An 18563-nucleotide genomic window follows, 5' to 3' on the forward strand; every position below is an offset into this window, starting at 1 on the left:
GGGAGTGACACTGGGAGAATGCAGGGAGTGACACTGGGAGGGTGGGAGCAGGGAGTGACACTGGGAGGATGCAGGGAGTGACACTGGGAGGATGGGAGCAGGGAGTGACACTGGGAGGGGGCAGCAGGGAGTGACACTGGGAGGATGCAGGGAGTGACACTGGGAGGATGCAGGGAGTGACACTGGGAGGGGGGAGCAGGGAGTGACACTGGGGGGATGGGAGCAGGGAGTGACACTGGGAGGGTGGGAGCAGGGAGTGACACTGGGAGGATGCAGGGAGTGACACTGGGAGGATGCAGGGAGTGACACTGGGAGGGTGGGAGCAGGGAGTGACACTGGGAGGGGGGAGCAGGGAGTGACACTGGGAGGGTGGGAGCAGGGAGTGACACTAGGAGGATGCAGGAAGTGACACTGGGAGGATGCAGGGAGTGACACTGGGAGGGTGGGAGCAGGGAGTGACACTGGGAGGATGCAGGGAGTGACACTGGGAGGATGCAGGGAGTGACACTGGGAGGATGCAGGGAGTGACACTGGGAGGATGCAGGGAGTGACACTGGGAGGATGCAGGGAGTGACACTGGGAGGATGGGAGCAGGGAGTGACACTGGGGGGATGGGAGCAGGGAGTGACACTGGGAGGGGGGAGCAGGGAGTGACACTGGGAGGGGGGAGCAGGGAGTGACACTGGGAGGATGCAGGGAGTGACACTGGGAGGATGCAGGGAGTGACACTGGGAGGGTGGGAGCAGGGAGTGACACTGGGAGGATGCAGGGAGTGACACTGGGAGGGTGGGAGCAGGGAGTGACACTGGAGGATGCAGGGAGTGACACTGGGAGGGGGGAGCAGGGAGTGACACTGGGAGGAGGGAGCAGGGAGTGACACTGGGAGGGGGGAGCAGGGAGTGACACTGGGAGGATGCAGGGAGTGACACTGGGAGGGGGAGCAGGGAGTGACACTGGGAGGGGGAGCAGGGAGTGACACTGGGTGGATGGGAGCAGGGAGTGACACTGGGGGGATGCAGGGAGTGACACTGGGGGGATGCAGGGAGTGACACTGGGAGGATGCAGGGAGTGACACTGGGAGGATGCAGGGAGTGACACTGGGAGGATGGGAGCAGGGAGTGACACTGGGAGGATGGGAGCAGGGAGTGACACTGGGAGGATGCAGGGAGTGACACTGGGAGGATGCAGGGAGTGACACTGGGAGGGTGGGAGCAGGGAGTGACACTGGGAGGATGCAGGGAGTGACACTGGGAGGGGGGAGCAGGGAGTGACACTGGGAGGGGGGAGCATGGAGTGACACTGGGAGGAGCAGGGAGTGACACTGGGAGGATGCAGGGAGTGACACTGGGAGGATGCAGGGAGTGACACTGGGAGGGTGGGAGCAGGGAGTGACACTGGGAGGGTGGGAGCAGGGAGTGACACTGGGAGGAGCAGGGAGTGACACTGGGAGGATGCAGGGAGTGACACTGGGAGGATGTAGGGAGTGACACTGGGAGGGGGGAGCAGGGAGTGACAGTGGGAGGGGGGAGCAGGGAGTGACACTGGGAGGATGCAGGGAGTGACAGTGGGAGGGTGGGAGCAGGGAGTGACACTGGGAGGATGGGAGCAGGGAGTGACACTGGGAGGGGGGAGCAGGGAGTGACAGTGGGAGGGGGGGAGCAGGGAGTGACACTGGGAGGATGGGAGCAGGGAGTGACACTGGGAGGATGCAGGGAGTGACACTGGGAGGGTGGGAGCAGGGAGTGACACTGGGAGGATGCAGGGAGTGACACTGGGAGGGGGGAGCAGGGAGTGACACTGGGAGGGGGGAACAGGGAGTGACACTGGGAGGGTGGGAGCAGGGAGTGACACTGGGAGGGGGAGCAGGGAGTGACACTGGGAGGATGGGAGCAGGGAGTGACACTAGGAGGATGCAGGGAGTGACACTGGGAGGATGGGAGCAGGGAGTGACACTGGGAGGGGGGAACAGGGAGTGACACTGGGAGGATGGGAGCAGGGAGTGACACTGGGAGGGTGGGAGCAGGGAGTGACACTGGGAGGATGCAGGGAGTGACACTGGGAGGATGCAGGGAGTGACACTGGGAGGATGCAGGGAGTGACAATGGGAGGATGGGAGCAGGGAGTGACACTGGGAGGGGGGAACAGGGAGTGACACTGGGAGGATGGAGCAGGGAGTGACACTGGGAGGATGCAGGGAGTGACACTGGGAGGGTGGGAGCAGGGAGTGACACTGGGAGGATGCAGGGAGTGACACTGGGAGGATGCAGGGAGTGACACTGGGAGGATGCAGGGAGTGACACTGGGAGGATTCAGGGAGTGACACTGGATGGGAGCAGGGAGTGACACTGGGAGGGGGGAGCAGGGAGTGACACTGGGGGGATGGGAGCAGGGAGTGACACTGGGGGGATGCAGGGAGTGACACTGGGAGGGTGGGAGCAGGGAGTGACACTGGGAGGGTGGGAGCAGGGAGTGACACTGGGAGGGGGGAGCAGGGAGTGACACTGGGAGGGTGGGAGCAGGGAGTGACACTGGGAGGGGGGAGCAGGGAGTGACACTGGGAGGGTGGGAGCAGGGAGTGACACTGGGAGGGGGGAGCAGGGAGTGACACTGGGAGGGTGGGAGCAGGGAGTGACACTAGGAGGATGCAGGGAGTGACACTGGGAGGATGCAGGGAGTGACACTGGGAGGGTGGGAGCAGGGAGTGACACTGGGAGGGGGAGCAGGGAGTGACACTGGGGGGATGCAGGAAGTGACACTGGGAGGATGCAGGGAGTGACACTGGGAGGGTGGGAGCAGGGAGTGACACTGGGAGGTTGCAGGGAGTGACACTGGGAGGATGCAGGGAGTGACACTGGGAGGGGGGAGCAGGGAGTGACACTGGGAGGGGGGAGCAGGGAGTGACACTGGGAGGATGCAGGGAGTGACACTGGGAGGGGGGAGCAGGGAGTGACACTGGGAGGGGGGAGCAGGGAGTGACACTGGGAGGAGCAGGGAGTGACACTGGGAGGGGGGAGCAGGGAGTGACACTGGGAGGGGGGAGCAGGGAGTGACACTGGGAGGATGGGAGCAGGGAGTGACACTGGGAGGATGCAGGGAGTGACACTGGGAGGGGGGAGCAGGGAGTGACACTGGGAGGATGCAGGGAGTGTCACTGGGAGGGGGGAACAGGGAGTGACACTGGGAGGATGCAGGGAGTGACACTGGGTGGATGGGAGCAGGGAGTGACACTGGGAGGATGCAGGGAGTGACACTGGGACGATGGGAGCAGGGAGTGACACTGGGAGGATGCAGGGAGTGACACTGGGAGGATGCAGGGAGTGACAATGGGAGGATGGGAGCAGGGAGTGACACTGGGAGGGGGGAGCAGGGAGTGACACTGGGAGGATGCAGGGAGTGACACTGGGAGGATGCAGGGAGTGACACTGGGAGGATGCAGGGCGTGACACTGGGAGGGGGGAGCAGGGAGTGACACTGGGAGGATGCAGGGAGTGACACTGGGAGGATGCAGGGAGTGACACTGGGAGGATGCAGGGAGTGACACTGGGAGGATGCAGGGAGTGACACTAGGAGGATGGGAGCAGGGAGTGACACTGGGAGGGGGGAGCAGGGAGTGACACTGGGAGGATGCAGGGAGTGACACTGGGAGGATGCAGGGAGTGACACTGGGAGGATGCAGGGAGTGACACTAGGAGGATGCAGGGAGTGACACTGGGAGGGGGGAGCAGGGAGTGACACTGGGAGGGTGGGAGCAGGGAGTGACACTGGGAGGGGGGAGCAGGGAGTGACACTGGGAGGATGCAGGGAGTGACACTGGGAGGATGCAGGGAGTGACACTGGGAGGGGGGAGCAGGGAGTGACACTGGGAGGATGCAGGGAGTGACACTGGGAGGGGGGAGCAGGGAGTGACACTGGGAGGATGCAGGGAGTGACACTGGGAGGATGCAGGGAGTGACACTGGGAGGATGCAGGGAGTGACACTGGGAGGATGGGAGCAGGGAGTGACACTGGGAGGATGCAGGGAGTGACACTGGGAGGATGCAGGGAGTGACACTGGGAGGGGGGAGCAGGGAGTGACACTGGGAGGGGGATGCAGGGAGTGACACTGGGAGGGTGGGAGCAGGGAGTGACACTGGGAGGATGCAGGGAGTGACACTGGGAGGGGGGAGCAGGGAGTGACACTGGGAGGATTCAGGGAGTGACACTGGATGGGAGCAGGGAGTGACACTGGGAGGATGCAGGGAGTGACACTGGGAGGATTCAGGGAGTGACACTGGGAGGATTCAGGGAGTGACACTGGATGGGAGCAGGGAGTGACACTGGGAGGATGGGAGCAGGGAGTCACACTGGGAGGGGGGAGCAGGGAGTGACACTGGGAGGATGCAGGGAGTGACACTGGGAGGATGCAGGGAGTGACACTAGGAGGATGGGAGCAGGGAGTGACACTGGGAGGGGGGAGCAGGGAGTGACACTGGGAGGATGCAGGGAGTGACACTGGGAGGATGCAGGGAGTGACACTGGGAGGATGCAGGGAGTGACACTGGGAGGATGCAGGGAGTGACACTAAGAGGATGGGAGCAGGGAGTGACACTGGGAGGGGGGAGCAGGGAGTGACACTGGGAGGATGCAGGGAGTGACACTGGGAGGATGCAGGGAGTGACACTGGGAGGATGCAGGGAGTGACACTAGGAGGATGCAGGGAGTGACACTGGGAGGGGGGAGCAGGGAGTGACACTTGGAGGGTGGGAGCAGGGAGTGACACTGGGAGGGGGGAGCAGGGAGTGACACTGGGAGGATGCAGGGAGTGACACTGGGAGGATGCAGGGAGTGACACTGGGAGGGGGGAGCAGGGAGTGACACTGGGAGGATGCAGGGAGTGACACTGGGAGGGGGGAGCAGGGAGTGACACTGGGAGGATGCAGGGAGTGACACTGGGAGGATGCAGGGAGTGACACTGGGAGGATGCAGGGAGTGACACTGGGAGGATGGGAGCAGGGAGTGACACTGGGAGGATGCAGGGAGTGACACTGGGAGGATGCAGGGAGTGACACTGGGAGGATGCAGGGAGTGACACTGGGAGGATGCAGGGAGTGACACAGGGAGGATGGGAGCAGGGAGTGACACTGGGAGGATGCAGGGAGTGACACTGGGAGGGTGGGAGCAGGGAGTGACACTGGGAGGATGCAGGGAGTGACACTGGGAGGGTGGGAGCAGGGAGTGACACTGGGGGGATGGGAGCAGGGAGTGACACTGGGAGGGGGGAGCAGGGAGTGACACTGGGAGGGGGGAGCAGGGAGTGACACTGGGAGGATGCAGGGAGTGACACTGGGAGGATGCAGGGAGTGACACTGGGAGGGTGGGAGCAGGGAGTGACACTGGGAGGGTGGGAGCAGGGAGTGACACTGGGGGGATGCAGGGAGTGACACTGGGAGGGTGGGAGCAGGGAGTGACACTGGGAGGATGCAGGGAGTGACACTGGGAGGATGCAGGGAGTGACACTGGGAGGGGGGAGCAGGGAGTGACACTGGGAGGGTGGGAGCAGGGAGTGACACTGGGAGGATGCAGGGAGTGACACTGGGAGGGGGGAGCAGGGAGTGACACTGGGAGGATGGGAGCAGGGAGTGACACTGGGAGGATGCAGGGAGTGACACTGGGAGGGGGGAGCAGGGAGTGACACTGGGAGGGTGGGAGCAGGGAGTGACACTGGGAGGATGCAGGGAGTGACACTGGGAGGGGGGAGCAGGGAGTGACACTGGGAGGGTGGGAGCAGGGAGTGACACTGGGAGGATGCAGGGAGTGACACTGGGAGGGGGGAGCAGGGAGTGACACTGGGAGGATGCAGGGAGTGACACTGGGAGGATGCAGGGAGTGACACTGGGAGGGGGGAGCAGGGAGTGACACTGGGAGGATGCAGGGAGTGACACTGGGAGGATGCAGGGAGTGACACTGGGAGGATGCAGGGAGTGACACTGGGAGGGGGAGCAGGGAGTGACACTGGGAGGATGGGAGCAGGGAGTGACACTGGGAGGATGGGAGCAGGGAGTGACACTGGGGGGATGGGAGCAGGGAGTGACACTGGGAGGATGCAGGGAGTGACACTGGGAGGATGCAGGGAGTGACACTGGGGGGATGCAGGGAGTGACACTGGGGGGATGGGAGCAGGGAGTGACACTGGGAGGGGGGAGCAGGGAGTGACACTGGGAGGGTGGGAGCAGGGAGTGACACTGGGAGGGGGGAGCAGGGAGTGACACTGGGAGGATGCAGGCAGTGACACTGGGAGGATGGGAGCAGGGAGTGACACTGGGGGGATGCAGGGAGTGACACTGGGAGGATGCAGGGAGTGACACTGGGAGGATGCAGGGAGTGACACTGGGAGGGTGGGAGCAGGGAGTGACACTGGGAGGGGGGAGCAGGGAGTGACACTGGGAGGATGGGAGCAGGGAGTGACACTGGGAGGATGCAGGGAGTGACACTGGGAGGATGGGAGCAGGGAGTGACACTGGGAGGGTGGGAGCAGGGAGTGACACTGGGAGGATGCAGGGAGTGACACTGGGAGGGTGGGAGCAGGGAGTGACACTGGGAGGATGCAGGGAGTGACACTGGGAGGGGGGAGCAGGGAGTGACACTGGGAGGATGCAGGGAGTGACACTGGGAGGATGCAGGGAGTGACACTGGGAGGGTGGGAGCAGGGAGTGACACTGGGAGGGGGGCGCATGGAGTGACACTGGGAGGGGGGAGCAGGGAGTGACACTGGGAGGATGCAGGGAGTGACACTGGGAGGATGCAGGGAGTGACACTGGGAGGATGCAGGGAGTGACACTGGGAGGATGCAGGGAGTGACACTGGGAGGATGCAGGGAGTGACACTGGGAGGGTGGGAGCAGGGAGTGACACTGGGAGGATGCAGGGAGTGACACTGGGAGGATGGGAGCAGGGAGTGACACTGGGAGGGTGGGAGCAGGGAGTGACACTGGGAGGGGGGAGCAGGGAGTGACACTGGGAGGGGGGAGCAGGGAGTGACACTGGGAGGATGCAGGGAGTGACACTGGGAGGATGCAGGGAGTGACACTGGGAGGATGCAGGGAGTGACACTGGGGGGATGGGAGCAGGGAGTGACACTGGGAGGGGGGAGCAGGGAGTGACACTGGGAGGGTGGGAGCAGGGAGTGACACTAGGAGGATGTAGGGAGTGACACTGGGAGGATGCAGGGAGTGACACTGGGAGGATGCAGGGAGTGACAGTGGGAGGATGCAGGGAGTGACACTGGGAGGATGCAGGGAGTGACACTGGGAGGATGCAGGGAGTGACACTGGGAGGATGCAGGGAGTGACACTGGGAGGATGCAGGGAGTGACACTGGGAGGGGGGAGCAGGGAGTGACACTGGGAGGTTGCAGGGAGTGACACTGGGAGGTGGGAGCAGGGAGTGACACTGGGAGGATGCAGGGAGTGACACTGGGAGGGTGGGAGCAGGGAGTGACACTGGGAGGGTGGGAGTAGGGAGTGACACTGGGAGGATGCAGGGAGTGACACTGGGAGGATGCAGGGAGTGACACTGGGAGGGGGGAGCAGGGAGTGACACTGGGAGGATGCAGGGAGTGACACTGGGAGGATGCAGGGAGTGACACTGGGAGGATGCAGGGAGTGACACTGGGAGGGTGGGAGCAGGGAGTGACACTGGGAGGATGCAGGGAGTGACACTGGGAGGATGCAGGGAGTGACACTGGGAGGATGGGAGCAGGGAGTGACACTGGGAGGATGCAGGGAGTGACACTGGGAGGGTAGGAGCAGGGAGTGACACTAGGAGGATGCAGGGAGTGACCCTGGGAGGGTAGGAGCAGGGAGTGACACTAGGAGGATGCAGGGAGTGACACTGGGAGGTTGCAGGGAGTGACACTGGGAGGATGCAGGGAGTGACACTGGGAGGATGCAGGGAGTGACACTGGGAGGATGGGAGCATGAAGTGACACTGGGAGGGTGGGAGCAGGGAGTGACACTGGGAGGGTGGGAGCAGGGAGTGACACTGGGAGGATGCAGGGAGTGACACTGGGAGGGGGGAGCAGGGAGTGACACTGGGGGGATGCAGGGAGTGACACTGGGAGGGGGAGCAGGGAGTGACACTGGGAGGATGGGAGCAGGGAGTGACACTGGGAGGGGGGAGCAGGGAGTGACACTGGGAGGATGCAGGGAGTGACACTGGGGGGATGCAGGGAGTGACACTGGGAGGATGCAGGGAGTGACACTGGGAGGATGGGAGCAGGGAGTGACACTGGGAGGATGGGCGCAGGGAGTGACACTGGGAGGATGCAGGGAGTGACACTGGGAGGATGCAGGGAGTGACACTGGGAGGGTGGGAGCAGGGAGTGACACTGGGAGGGGGAGCAGGGAGTGACACTGGGAGGGTGGGAGCAGGGAGTGACACTGGGAGGATGCAGGGAGTGACACTGGGAGGATGCAGGGAGTGACACTGGGAGGATGCAGGGAGTGACACTGGGAGGATGCAGGGAGTGACACTGGGAGGGGGGAGCAGGGAGTGACACTGGGAGGATGGGAGCAGGGAGTGACACTAGGAGGATGCAGGGAGTGACACTGGGAGGATGGGAGCAGGGAGTGACACTGGGAGGGGGGAGCAGGGAGTGACACTGGGAGGATGCAGGGAGTGACACTGGGGGGATGCAGGGAGTGACACTGGGAGGATGCAGGGAGTGACACTGGGAGGATGGGAGCAGGGAGTGACACTGGGAGGGTGGGAGCAGGGAGTGACACTGGGAGGGGGAGCAGGGAGTGACACTGGGAGGGTGGGAGCAGGGAGTGACACTGGGAGGATGCAGGGAGTGACACTGGGGGGATGCAGGGAGTGACCCTGGGAGGGTGGGAGCAGGGAGTGACACTAGGAGGATGCAGGGAGTGACACTGGGAGGATAAAGGGAGTGACACTGGGAGGATGCAGGGAGTGACACTGGGAGGATGCAGGGAGTGACACTGGGAGGATGGGAGCAGGGAGTGACACTGTGAGGGTGGGAGCAGGGAGTGACACTGGGAGGATGGGAGCAGGGAGTGACACTAGGAGGATGCAGGGAGTGACACTAGGAGGATGCAGGGAGTGACACTGGGAGGATGCAGGGAGTGACACTGGGAGGATGGGAGCAGGGAGTGACACTGGGTGGGGGGAGCAGGGAGTGACACTGGGAGGATGGGAGCAGGGAGTGACACTGGGTGGGGGGAGCAGGGAGTGACACTGGGAGGGTGGGAGCAGGGAGTGACACTGGGTGGGGGGAGCAGGGAGTGACACTGGGAGGATGCAGGGAGTGACACTGGGAGGATGGGTGCAGGGAGTGACACTGGGAGGATGCAGGGAGTGACACTGGGAGGATGGGAGCAGGGAGTGACACTGGGAGGATGCAGGGAGTGACACTGGGAGGATGGGAGCAGGGAGTGACACTGGGAGGATGCAGGGAGTGACACTGGGAGGATGCAGGGAGTGACACTGGGTGGGGGGAGCAGGGAGTGACACTGGGAGGGTGGGAGCAGGGAGTGACACTGGGTGGGGGGAGCAGGGAGTGACACTGGGAGGGTGGGAGCAGGGAGTGACACTGGGTGGGGGGAGCAGGGAGTGACACTGGGAGGATGCAGGGAGTGACACTGGGAGGATGCAGGGAGTGACACTGGGAGGATGCAGGGAGTGACGCTGGGAGGATGCAGGGAGTGACACTGGGAGGATGCAGGGAGTGACACTGGGAGGGTGGGAGCAGGGAGTGACACTGGGAGGGTGGGAGCAGGGAGTGACACTGGGAGGGGGGAGCAGGGAGTGACACTGGGAGGATGAAGGGAGTGACACTGGGGGGATGCAGGGAGTGACACTGGGAGGGTGGGAGCAGGGAGTGACACTAGGAGGATGCAGGGAGTGACACTGGGAGGATGCAGGGAGTGACACTGGGGGGATGCAGGGAGTGACACTGGGGGGATGCAGGGAGTGACACTGGGAGGATGCAGGGAGTGACACTGGGGGGATGCAGGGAGTGACACTGGGAGGATGCAGGGAGTGACACTGGGAGGATGCAGGGAGTGACACTGGGGGGATGCAGGGAGTGACACTTGGAGGGTGGGAGCAGGGAGTGACACTAGGATGATGCAGGGAGTGACACTGGGAGGGGGGAGCAGGGAGTGACACTGGGAGGATGCAGGGAGTGACACTGGGAGGATGGGAGCAGGGAGTGACACTTGGAGGGTGGGAGCAGGGAGTGACACTAGGATGATGCAGGGAGTGACACTGGGAGGGGGGAGCAGGGAGTGACACTGGGAGGATGCAGGGAGTGACACTGGGAGGATGGGAGCAGGGAGTGACACTGGGAGGGGGCAGCAGGGAGTGACACTGGGAGGATGCAGGGAGTGACACTGGGAGGATGGGAGCAGGGAGTGACACTAGGAGGATGCAGGGAGTGACACTGGGAGGGGGAGCAGGGAGTGACACTGGGAGGAGCAGGGAGTGACACTGGGAGGATGCAGGGAGTGACACTGGGGGGATGCAGGGAGTGACACTGGGAGGATGCAGGGAGTGACACTGGGAGGGGGGAGCAGGGAGTGACACTGGGAGGATGCAGGGAGTGACAGTGGGAGGATGCAGGGAGTGACACTGGGAGTGACACTGGGGGGGATGCAGGGAGTGACACTGGGAGGGTGGGAGCAGGGAGTGACACTGGGAGGATGCAGGGAGTGACAGTGGGAGGATGCAGGGAGTGACACTGGGAGGATGCAGGGAGTGAAACTGGGAGGGGGGAGCAGGGAGTGACACTAGGAGGGGGGAGCAGGGAGTGACACTGGGAGGATGCAGGGAGTGACAATGGGAGGATGGGAGCAGGGAGTGACACTGGATGGGAGCAGGGAGTGACACTGGGAGGGGGGAGCAGGGAGTCACACTGGGAGGGGGGAGCAGGGAGTCACACTGGGAGGATGCAGGGAGTGACACTGGGGGGGATGCAGGGAGTGACACTGGGAGGGTGGGAGCAGGGAGTGACACTGGGAGGATGCAGGGAGTGACACTGGGAGGATGCAGGGAGTGACACTGGGAGGATGCAGGGAGTGACACTGGGAGGATGGGAGCAGGGAGTGACACTGGGAGGATGCAGGGAGTGACACTGGGAGGATGGGAGCAGGGAGTGACAATGGGAGGATGCAGGGAGTGACACTGGGAGGATGCAGGGAGTGACACTGGGAGGGGGGAGCAGGGAGTGACACTGGGAGGATGCAGGGAGTGACACTGGGAGGGGGCAGCAGGGAGTGACACTGGGAGGATGCAGGGAGTGACACTGGGAGGATGCAGGGAGTGACACTGGGAGGGGGGAGCAGGGAGTGACACTGGGAGGATGCAGGGAGTGACACTGGGAGGATGCAGGGAGTGACACTGGGAGGGGGGAGCAGGGAGTGACACTGGGAGGATGCAGGGAGTGACACTGGGAGGATGCAGGGAGTGACACTGGGAGGATGCAGGGAGTGACACTGGGAGGGTGGGAGCAGGGAGTGACACTGAGAGGAGGGAGCAGGGAGTGACACTGGGAGGGGGAGCAGGGAGTGACACTGGGAGGGGGAGCAGGGAGTGACAGTGGGAGGGTGGGAGCAGGGAGTGGCACTGGGAGGGGGGAGCAGGGAGTGACACTAGGAGGATGCAGGGAGTGACACTGGGAGGATGCAGGGAGTGACACTGGGAGGATGCAGGGAGTGACACTAGGAGGATGCAGGGAGTGACACTGGGAGGGTGGGAGCAGGGAGTGACACTAGGAGGATGCAGGGAGTGACACTAGGAGGATGCAGGGAGTGACACTGGGAGGATGGGAGCAGGGAGTGACACTGGGGGGATGCAGGGAGTGACACTGGGAGGGTGGGAGCAGGGAGTGACACTAGGAGGATGCAGGGAGTGACACTGGGAGGATGCAGGGAGTGACACTAGGAGGATGCAGGGAGTGACACTGGGAGGGGGAGCAGGGAGTGACAGTGGGAGGGTGGGAGCAGGGAGTGACACTAGGAGGATGCAGGGAGTGACACTGGGAGGATGCAGGGAGTGACACTGGGAGGATGCAGGGAGTGACACTAGGAGGATGCAGGGAGTGACACTGGGAGGGTGGGAGCAGGGAGTGACACTAGGAGGATGCAGGGAGTGACACTAGGAGGATGCAGGGAGTGACACTGGGAGGGGGGAGCAGGGAGTGACACTGGGAGGATGGGAGCAGGGAGTGACACTGGGGGGATGCAGGGAGTGACACTGGGAGGGTGGGAGCAGGGAGTGACACTAGGAGGATGCAGGGAGTGACACTGGGAGGATGCAGGGAGTGACACTAGGAGGATGCAGGGAGTGACACTAGGAGGATGCAGGGAGTGACACTGGGAGGGGGGAGCAGGGAGTGACACTGGGGGGATGCAGGGAGTGACACTGGGAGGGTGGGAGCAGGGAGTGACACTAGGAGGATGCAGGGAGTGACACTGGGAGGATGCAGGGAGTGACACTAGGAGGATGCAGGGAGTGACACTGGGAGGATGCAGGGAGTGACACTGGGAGGGGGGAGCAGGGAGTGACACTGGGAGGATGCAGGGAGTGACACTGGGAGGATGGGAGCAGGGAGTGACACTGGGAGGGGGAGCAGGGAGTGACACTGGGAGGGTGGGAGCAGGGAGTGACACTGGGAGGATGCAGGGAGTGACACTGGAAGGGGGGAGCAGGGAGTGACACTGGGAGGGGGGAGCAGGGAGTGACACTGGGAGGGTGGGAGCAGGGAGTGACACTGGGAGGGGGGAGCAGGGAGTGACACTGGGAGGGTGGGAGCAGGGAGTGACACTGGGAGGGGGGAGCAGGGAGTGACACTGGGAGGGTGGGAGCAGGGAGTGATACTGGGAGGATGCAGGGAGTGACACTGGGAGGGTGGGAGCAGGGAGTGATACTGGGAGGATGCAGGGAGTGACACTGGGAGGGTGGGAGCAGGGAGTGATACTGGGAGGATGCAGGGAGTGACACTGGGAGGGTGGGAGCAGGGAGTGATACTGGGAGGATGCAGGGAGTGACACTGGGAGGATGCAGGGAGTGACACTGGGAGGATGCAGGGAGTGACACTGGGAGGATGCAGGGAGTGACACTGGGAGGGTGGGAGCAGGGAGTGACACTGGGAGGGTGGGAGCAGGGAGTGATACTGGGAGGATGGGAGCAGGGAGTGACACTGGGAGGATGCAGGGAGTGACACTGGGAGGATGCAGGGAGTGACACTGGGAGGGGGGAGCAGGGAGTGATACTGGGAGGATGGGAGCAGGGAGTGACACTGGGAGGGGGGAGCAGGGAGTCACACTGGGAGGGGGGAGCAGGGAGTGACACTGGGAGGATGCAGGGAGTGACACTGGGAGGGGGGAGCAGGGAGTGACACTGGGAGGATGCAGGGAGTGACACTGGGAGGATGGGAGCAGGGAGTGACACTGGGAGGGGGGAGCAGGGAGTGACACTGGGAGGGTGGGAGCAGGGAGTGACACTGGGAGGATGCAGGGAGTGACACTGGGAGGGTGGGAGCAGGGAGTGACACTGGGAGGATGCAGGGAGTGACACTGGGAGGGGGGAGCAGGGAGTGACACTGGGAGGGTGGGAGCAGGGAGTGACACTGGGAGGATGCAGGGAGTGACACTGGGAGGATGGGAGCAGGGAGTGACACTGGGGGGATGCAGGGAGTGACACTGGGAGGGGGGAGCAGGGAGTGACACTGGGAGGATGCAGGGAGTGACACTGGGAGGGGGGAGCAGGGAGTGACACTGGGAGGATGCAGGGAGTGACACTGGGAGGGTGGGAGCAGGGAGTGACACTGGGAGGGGGGAGCAGGGAGTGACACTGGGAGGGGGAGCAGGGAGTGACAGTGGGAGGGTGGGAGCAGGGAGTGACACTGGGAGGGTGGGAGCAGGGAGTGACACTGGGAGGGGGGAGCAGGGAGTGACACTGGGAGGGTGGGAGCAGGGAGTGACACTGGGAGGATGCAGGGAGTGACAGTGGGAGGGGGAGCAGGGAGTGACACTGGGAGGGTGGGAGCAGGGAGTGACACTGGGAGGATGCAGGGAGTGACAGTGGGAGGGGGAGCATGGAGTGACACTGGGAGGATGCAGGGAGTGACACTGGGAGGGGGGAGCAGGGAGTGACACTGGGAGGGGGGAGCAGGGAGTGACACTGGGAGGGTGGGAGCAGGGAGTGACACTGGGGGGATGGGAGCAGGGAGTGACACTGGGAGGGGGGAGCAGGGAGTGACACTGGGAGGATGGGAGCAGGGAGTGACACTGGGAGGTTGCAGGGAGTGACACTGGGAGGGGGGAGCAGGGAGTGACACTGGGAGGGGGGAGCAGGGAGTGACACTGGGAGGTTGCAGGGAGTGACACTGGGAGGATGTAGGGAGTGACACAGGGGGGATGCAGGGAGTGACACTGGGAGGATGCAGGGAGTGACACTGGGAGGATGCAGGGAGTGACACTGGGAGGATGCAGGGAGTGACACTGGGAGGATGCAGGGAGTGACACTGGGAGGATGCAGGGAGTGACACTGGGAGGGGGGAGCAGGGAGTGACACTGGGAGGGGGGAGCAGGGAGTGACACTGGGAGGATGCAGGGAGTGACACTGGGAGGATGCAGGGAGTGACACTGGGAGGGGGGAGCAGGGAGTGACACTGGGAGGTTGCAGGGAGTGACACTGGGAGGTTGCAGGGAGTGACACTGGGGGGATGCAGGGAGTGACACTGGGAGGATGCAGGGAGTGACACTGGGAGGATGCAGGGAGTGACACTGGGAGGATGCAGGGAGTGACACTGGGAGGATGCAGGGAGTGACACTGGGAGGGGGGAGCAGGGAGTGACACTGGGAGGATGCAGGGAGTGACACTGGGAGGATGCAGGGAGTGACACTGGGAGGGGGGAGCAGGGAGTGACACTGGGAGGATGCAGGGAGTGACACTGGGAGGGTGGGAGCAGGGAGTGACACTGGGAGGATGCAGGGAGTGACACTGGGAGGGTGGGAGCAGGGAGTGACACTGGGAGGATGCAGGGAGTGACACTGGGAGGATGCAGGGAGTGACACTGGGAGGGGGGAGCAGGGAGTGACACTGGGAGGGTGGGAGCAGGGAGTGACACTGGGAGGATGCAGGGAGTGACACTGGGGGGATGCAGGGAGTGACACTGGGAGGGGGGAGCAGGGAGTGACACTGGGAGGATGCAGGGAGTGACACTGGGAGGGGGGAGCAGGGAGTGACACTGGGAGGATGCAGGGAGTGACACTGGGAGGGTGGGAGCAGGGAGTGACACTGGGAGGGGGGAGCAGGGAGTGACACTGGGAGGGGGAGCAGGGAGTGACAGTGGGAGGGTGGGAGCAGGGAGTGACACTGGGAGGGTGGGAGCAGGGAGTGACACTGGGAGGGGGGAGCAGGGAGTGACACTGGGAGGGTGGGAGCAGGGAGTGACACTGGGAGGATGCAGGGAGTGACAGTGGGAGGGGGAGCAGGGAGTGACACTGGGAGGGTGGGAGCAGGGAGTGACACTGGGAGGATGCAGGGAGTGACAGTGGGAGGGGGAGCATGGAGTGACACTGGGAGGATGCAGGGAGTGACACTGGGAGGGGGGAGCAGGGAGTGACACTGGGAGGGGGGAGCAGGGAGTGACACTGGGAGGGTGGGAGCAGGGAGTGACACTGGGGGGATGGGAGCAGGGAGTGACACTGGGAGGGGGGAGCAGGGAGTGACACTGGGAGGATGGGAGCAGGGAGTGACACTGGGAGGTTGCAGGGAGTGACACTGGGAGGGGGGAGCAGGGAGTGACACTGGGAGGGGGGAGCAGGGAGTGACACTGGGAGGTTGCAGGGAGTGACACTGGGAGGATGTAGGGAGTGACACTGGGGGGATGCAGGGAGTGACACTGGGAGGATGCAGGGAGTGACACTGGGAGGGGGGAGCAGGGAGTGACACTGGGAGGGGGGAGCAGGGAGTGACACTGGGAGGTTGCAGGGAGTGACACTGGGAGGTTGCAGGGAGTGACACTGGGGGGATGCAGGGAGTGACACTGGGAGGATGCAGGGAGTGACACTGGGAGGATGCAGGGAGTGACACTGGGAGGATGCAGGGAGTGACACTGGGAGGATGCAGGGAGTGACACTGGGAGGGGGGAGCAGGGAGTGACACTGGGAGGATGCAGGGAGTGACACTGGGAGGGTGGGAGCAGGGAGTGACACTGGGAGGGGGGAGCAGGGAGTGACACTGGGAGGGGGGAGCAGGGAGTGACACTGGGAGGGTGGGAGCAGGGAGTGACACTGGGAGGATGCAGGGAGTGACACTGGGAGGGGGAGCAGGGAGTGACACTGGGAGGGTGGGAGCAGGGAGTGACAGTGGGAGGGGGAGCAGGGAGTGACACTGGGGGGATGCAGGGAGTGACACTGGGAGGGTGGGAGCAGGGAGTGACACTGGGGGGATGGGAGCAGGGAGTGACACTGGGAGGATGCAGGGAGTGACACTGGGAGGGGGAGCAGGGAGTGACACTGGGAGGGGGAGCATGGAGTGACACTGGGAGGATGCAGGGAGTGACACTGGGGGGATGGGAGCAGGGAGTGACACTGGGAGGGTGGGAGCAGGGAGTGACACTGGGAGGGTGGGAGCAGGGAGTGACACTGGGGGGATGGGAGCAGGGAGTGACACTGGGAGGGGGGAGCAGGGAGTGACACTGGGAGGTTGCAGGGAGTGACACTGGGGGGATGCAGGGAGTGACACTGGGAGGATGCAGGGAGTGACACTGGGAGGATGCAGGGAGTGACACTGGGAGGATGCAGGGAGTGACACTGGGAGGATGCAGGGAGTGACACTGGGAGGGGGGAGCAGGGAGTGACACTGGGAGGGTGCAGGGAGTGACACTGGGAGGGGGGAGCAGGGAGTGACACTGGGAGGATGCAGGGAGTGACACTGGGAGGGGGGAGCAGGGAGTGACACTGGGAGGATGCAGGGAGTGACACTGGGAGGGGGGAGCAGGGAGTGACACTGGGAGGTTGCAGGGAGTGACACTGGGAGGTTGCAGGGAGTGACACTGGGAGGATGCAGGGAGTGACACTGGGAGGATGCAGGGAGTGACACTGGGAGGTTGCAGGGAGTGACACTGGGAGGGGGGAGCAGGGAGTGACACTGGGAGGGGGAGCAGGGAGTGACACTGGGAGGATGCAGGGAGTGACACTGGGAGGATGCAGGGAGTGACACTGGGAGGTTGCAGGGAGTGACACTGGGAGGGGGGAGCAGGGAGTGACACTGGGAGGTTGCAGGGAGTGACACTGGGAGGTTGCAGGGAGTGACACTGGGAGGATGCAGGGAGTGACACTGGGAGGGAGGAGCAGGGAGTGACACTGGGAGGATGCAGGGAGTGACACTGGGAGGATGCAGGGAGTGACACTGGGAGGTTGCAGGGAGTGACACTGGGAGGGGGGAGCAGGGAGTGACACTGGGAGGTTGCAGGGAGTGACACTGGGAGGATGCAGGGAGTGACACTGGGAGGGAGGAGCAGGGAGTGACACTGGGAGGATGCAGGGAGTGACACTGGGAGGGAGGAGCAGGGAGTGACACTGGGAGGTTGCAGGGAGTGACACTGGGAGGATGCAGGGAGTGACACTGGGAGGTTGCAGGGAGTGACACTGGGAGGAGGAGCAGAGAGTGGGAGGTGCCCGCTTGTCTCTGTGACGTCACGTTGGTGACGGCGCCGTTGCTTGGCAACCAGACGGCGTCCACCGGCTTCAAACAAACTTCGGATTGCGCTGCACCGAGAAGCGGCCCCGGCTCCCGCACTGACACATTGCGCTGCACCGGCTCCCGCACTGACACATTGCGCTGCACCGGCTCCTGCACTGACACATTGCGCTGCGCCGAGAAGCGGCCCCGGCTCCCGCACTGACACATTGCGCTGCACCGGCTCCCGCACTGACACATTGCGCCTGAGACGCAGAGTCCCGGATACAGGATGGGCCCCAAGCGGGGGAAGAGCGCCGTGTCCGCGGCCAACGCGGGATCCCGGGGCTGGGAGTCCGGCCTGATCTGCGCCCCGGTGCAGGAGGTAATTACAGGGGGGGGGGGGGGGGTGCAGGAGGTAATTACAGGGGGGAGGGGGTGCAGGAGGTAATTACAGGGGGGGTGCAGGAGGTAATTACGGGGGGGGGGGGTGCAGGAGGTAATTACAGGGGGAGGGGGTGCAGGAGGTAATTACAGGGGGGGGGTGCAGGAGGTAATTACAGGGGGGAGGGGGTGCAGGAGGTAATTACAGGGGGGGGTGCAGGAGGTAATTACAGGGGGGAGGGGGTGCAGGAGGTAATTACAGGGGGGAGGGGGTGCAGGAGGTAATTACAGGGGGGAGGGGGTGCCGGAGGTAATTACAGGGGGGAGGGGGTGCAGGAGGTAATTACAGGGGGGAGGGGGTGCAGGAGGTAATTACAGGGGGGGGTGCAGGAGGTAATTACAGGGGGGGGTGCAGGAGGTAATTACAGGGGGGAGGGGGTGCAGGAGGTAATTACAGGGGGGAGGGGGTGCAGGAGGTAATTACAGGGGGGGG

General features: G+C 63.9%; 1 protein-coding gene across 4 annotated transcripts in view; it reads left to right on the forward strand.

Moving 5' to 3' along the window:
• Nucleotides 1-17748: 17748 nt before the first annotated feature.
• Nucleotides 17749-18563, forward strand: part of SPAG17 (sperm associated antigen 17) — a 481463-nt gene continuing 480648 nt past the window's right edge. For all 4 annotated transcript variants that reach the window (XR_012800093.1, XM_075592931.1, XM_075592933.1 and 1 more), the window contains exon 1: nucleotides 17749-18071. Coding sequence is in view for 3 of the 4 variants with exons in the window: in XM_075592931.1 (XP_075449046.1) it covers nucleotides 17979-18071 (93 nt within the window). In the remaining variant the exon portion in view is untranslated. The remainder of the gene's footprint in view (nucleotides 18072-18563) is intronic.

The sequence above is a fragment of the Ascaphus truei genome, chromosome 3 (assembly GCF_040206685.1).
Source record: "Ascaphus truei isolate aAscTru1 chromosome 3, aAscTru1.hap1, whole genome shotgun sequence".
Taxonomy (NCBI): domain Eukaryota; kingdom Metazoa; phylum Chordata; class Amphibia; order Anura; family Ascaphidae; genus Ascaphus; species Ascaphus truei.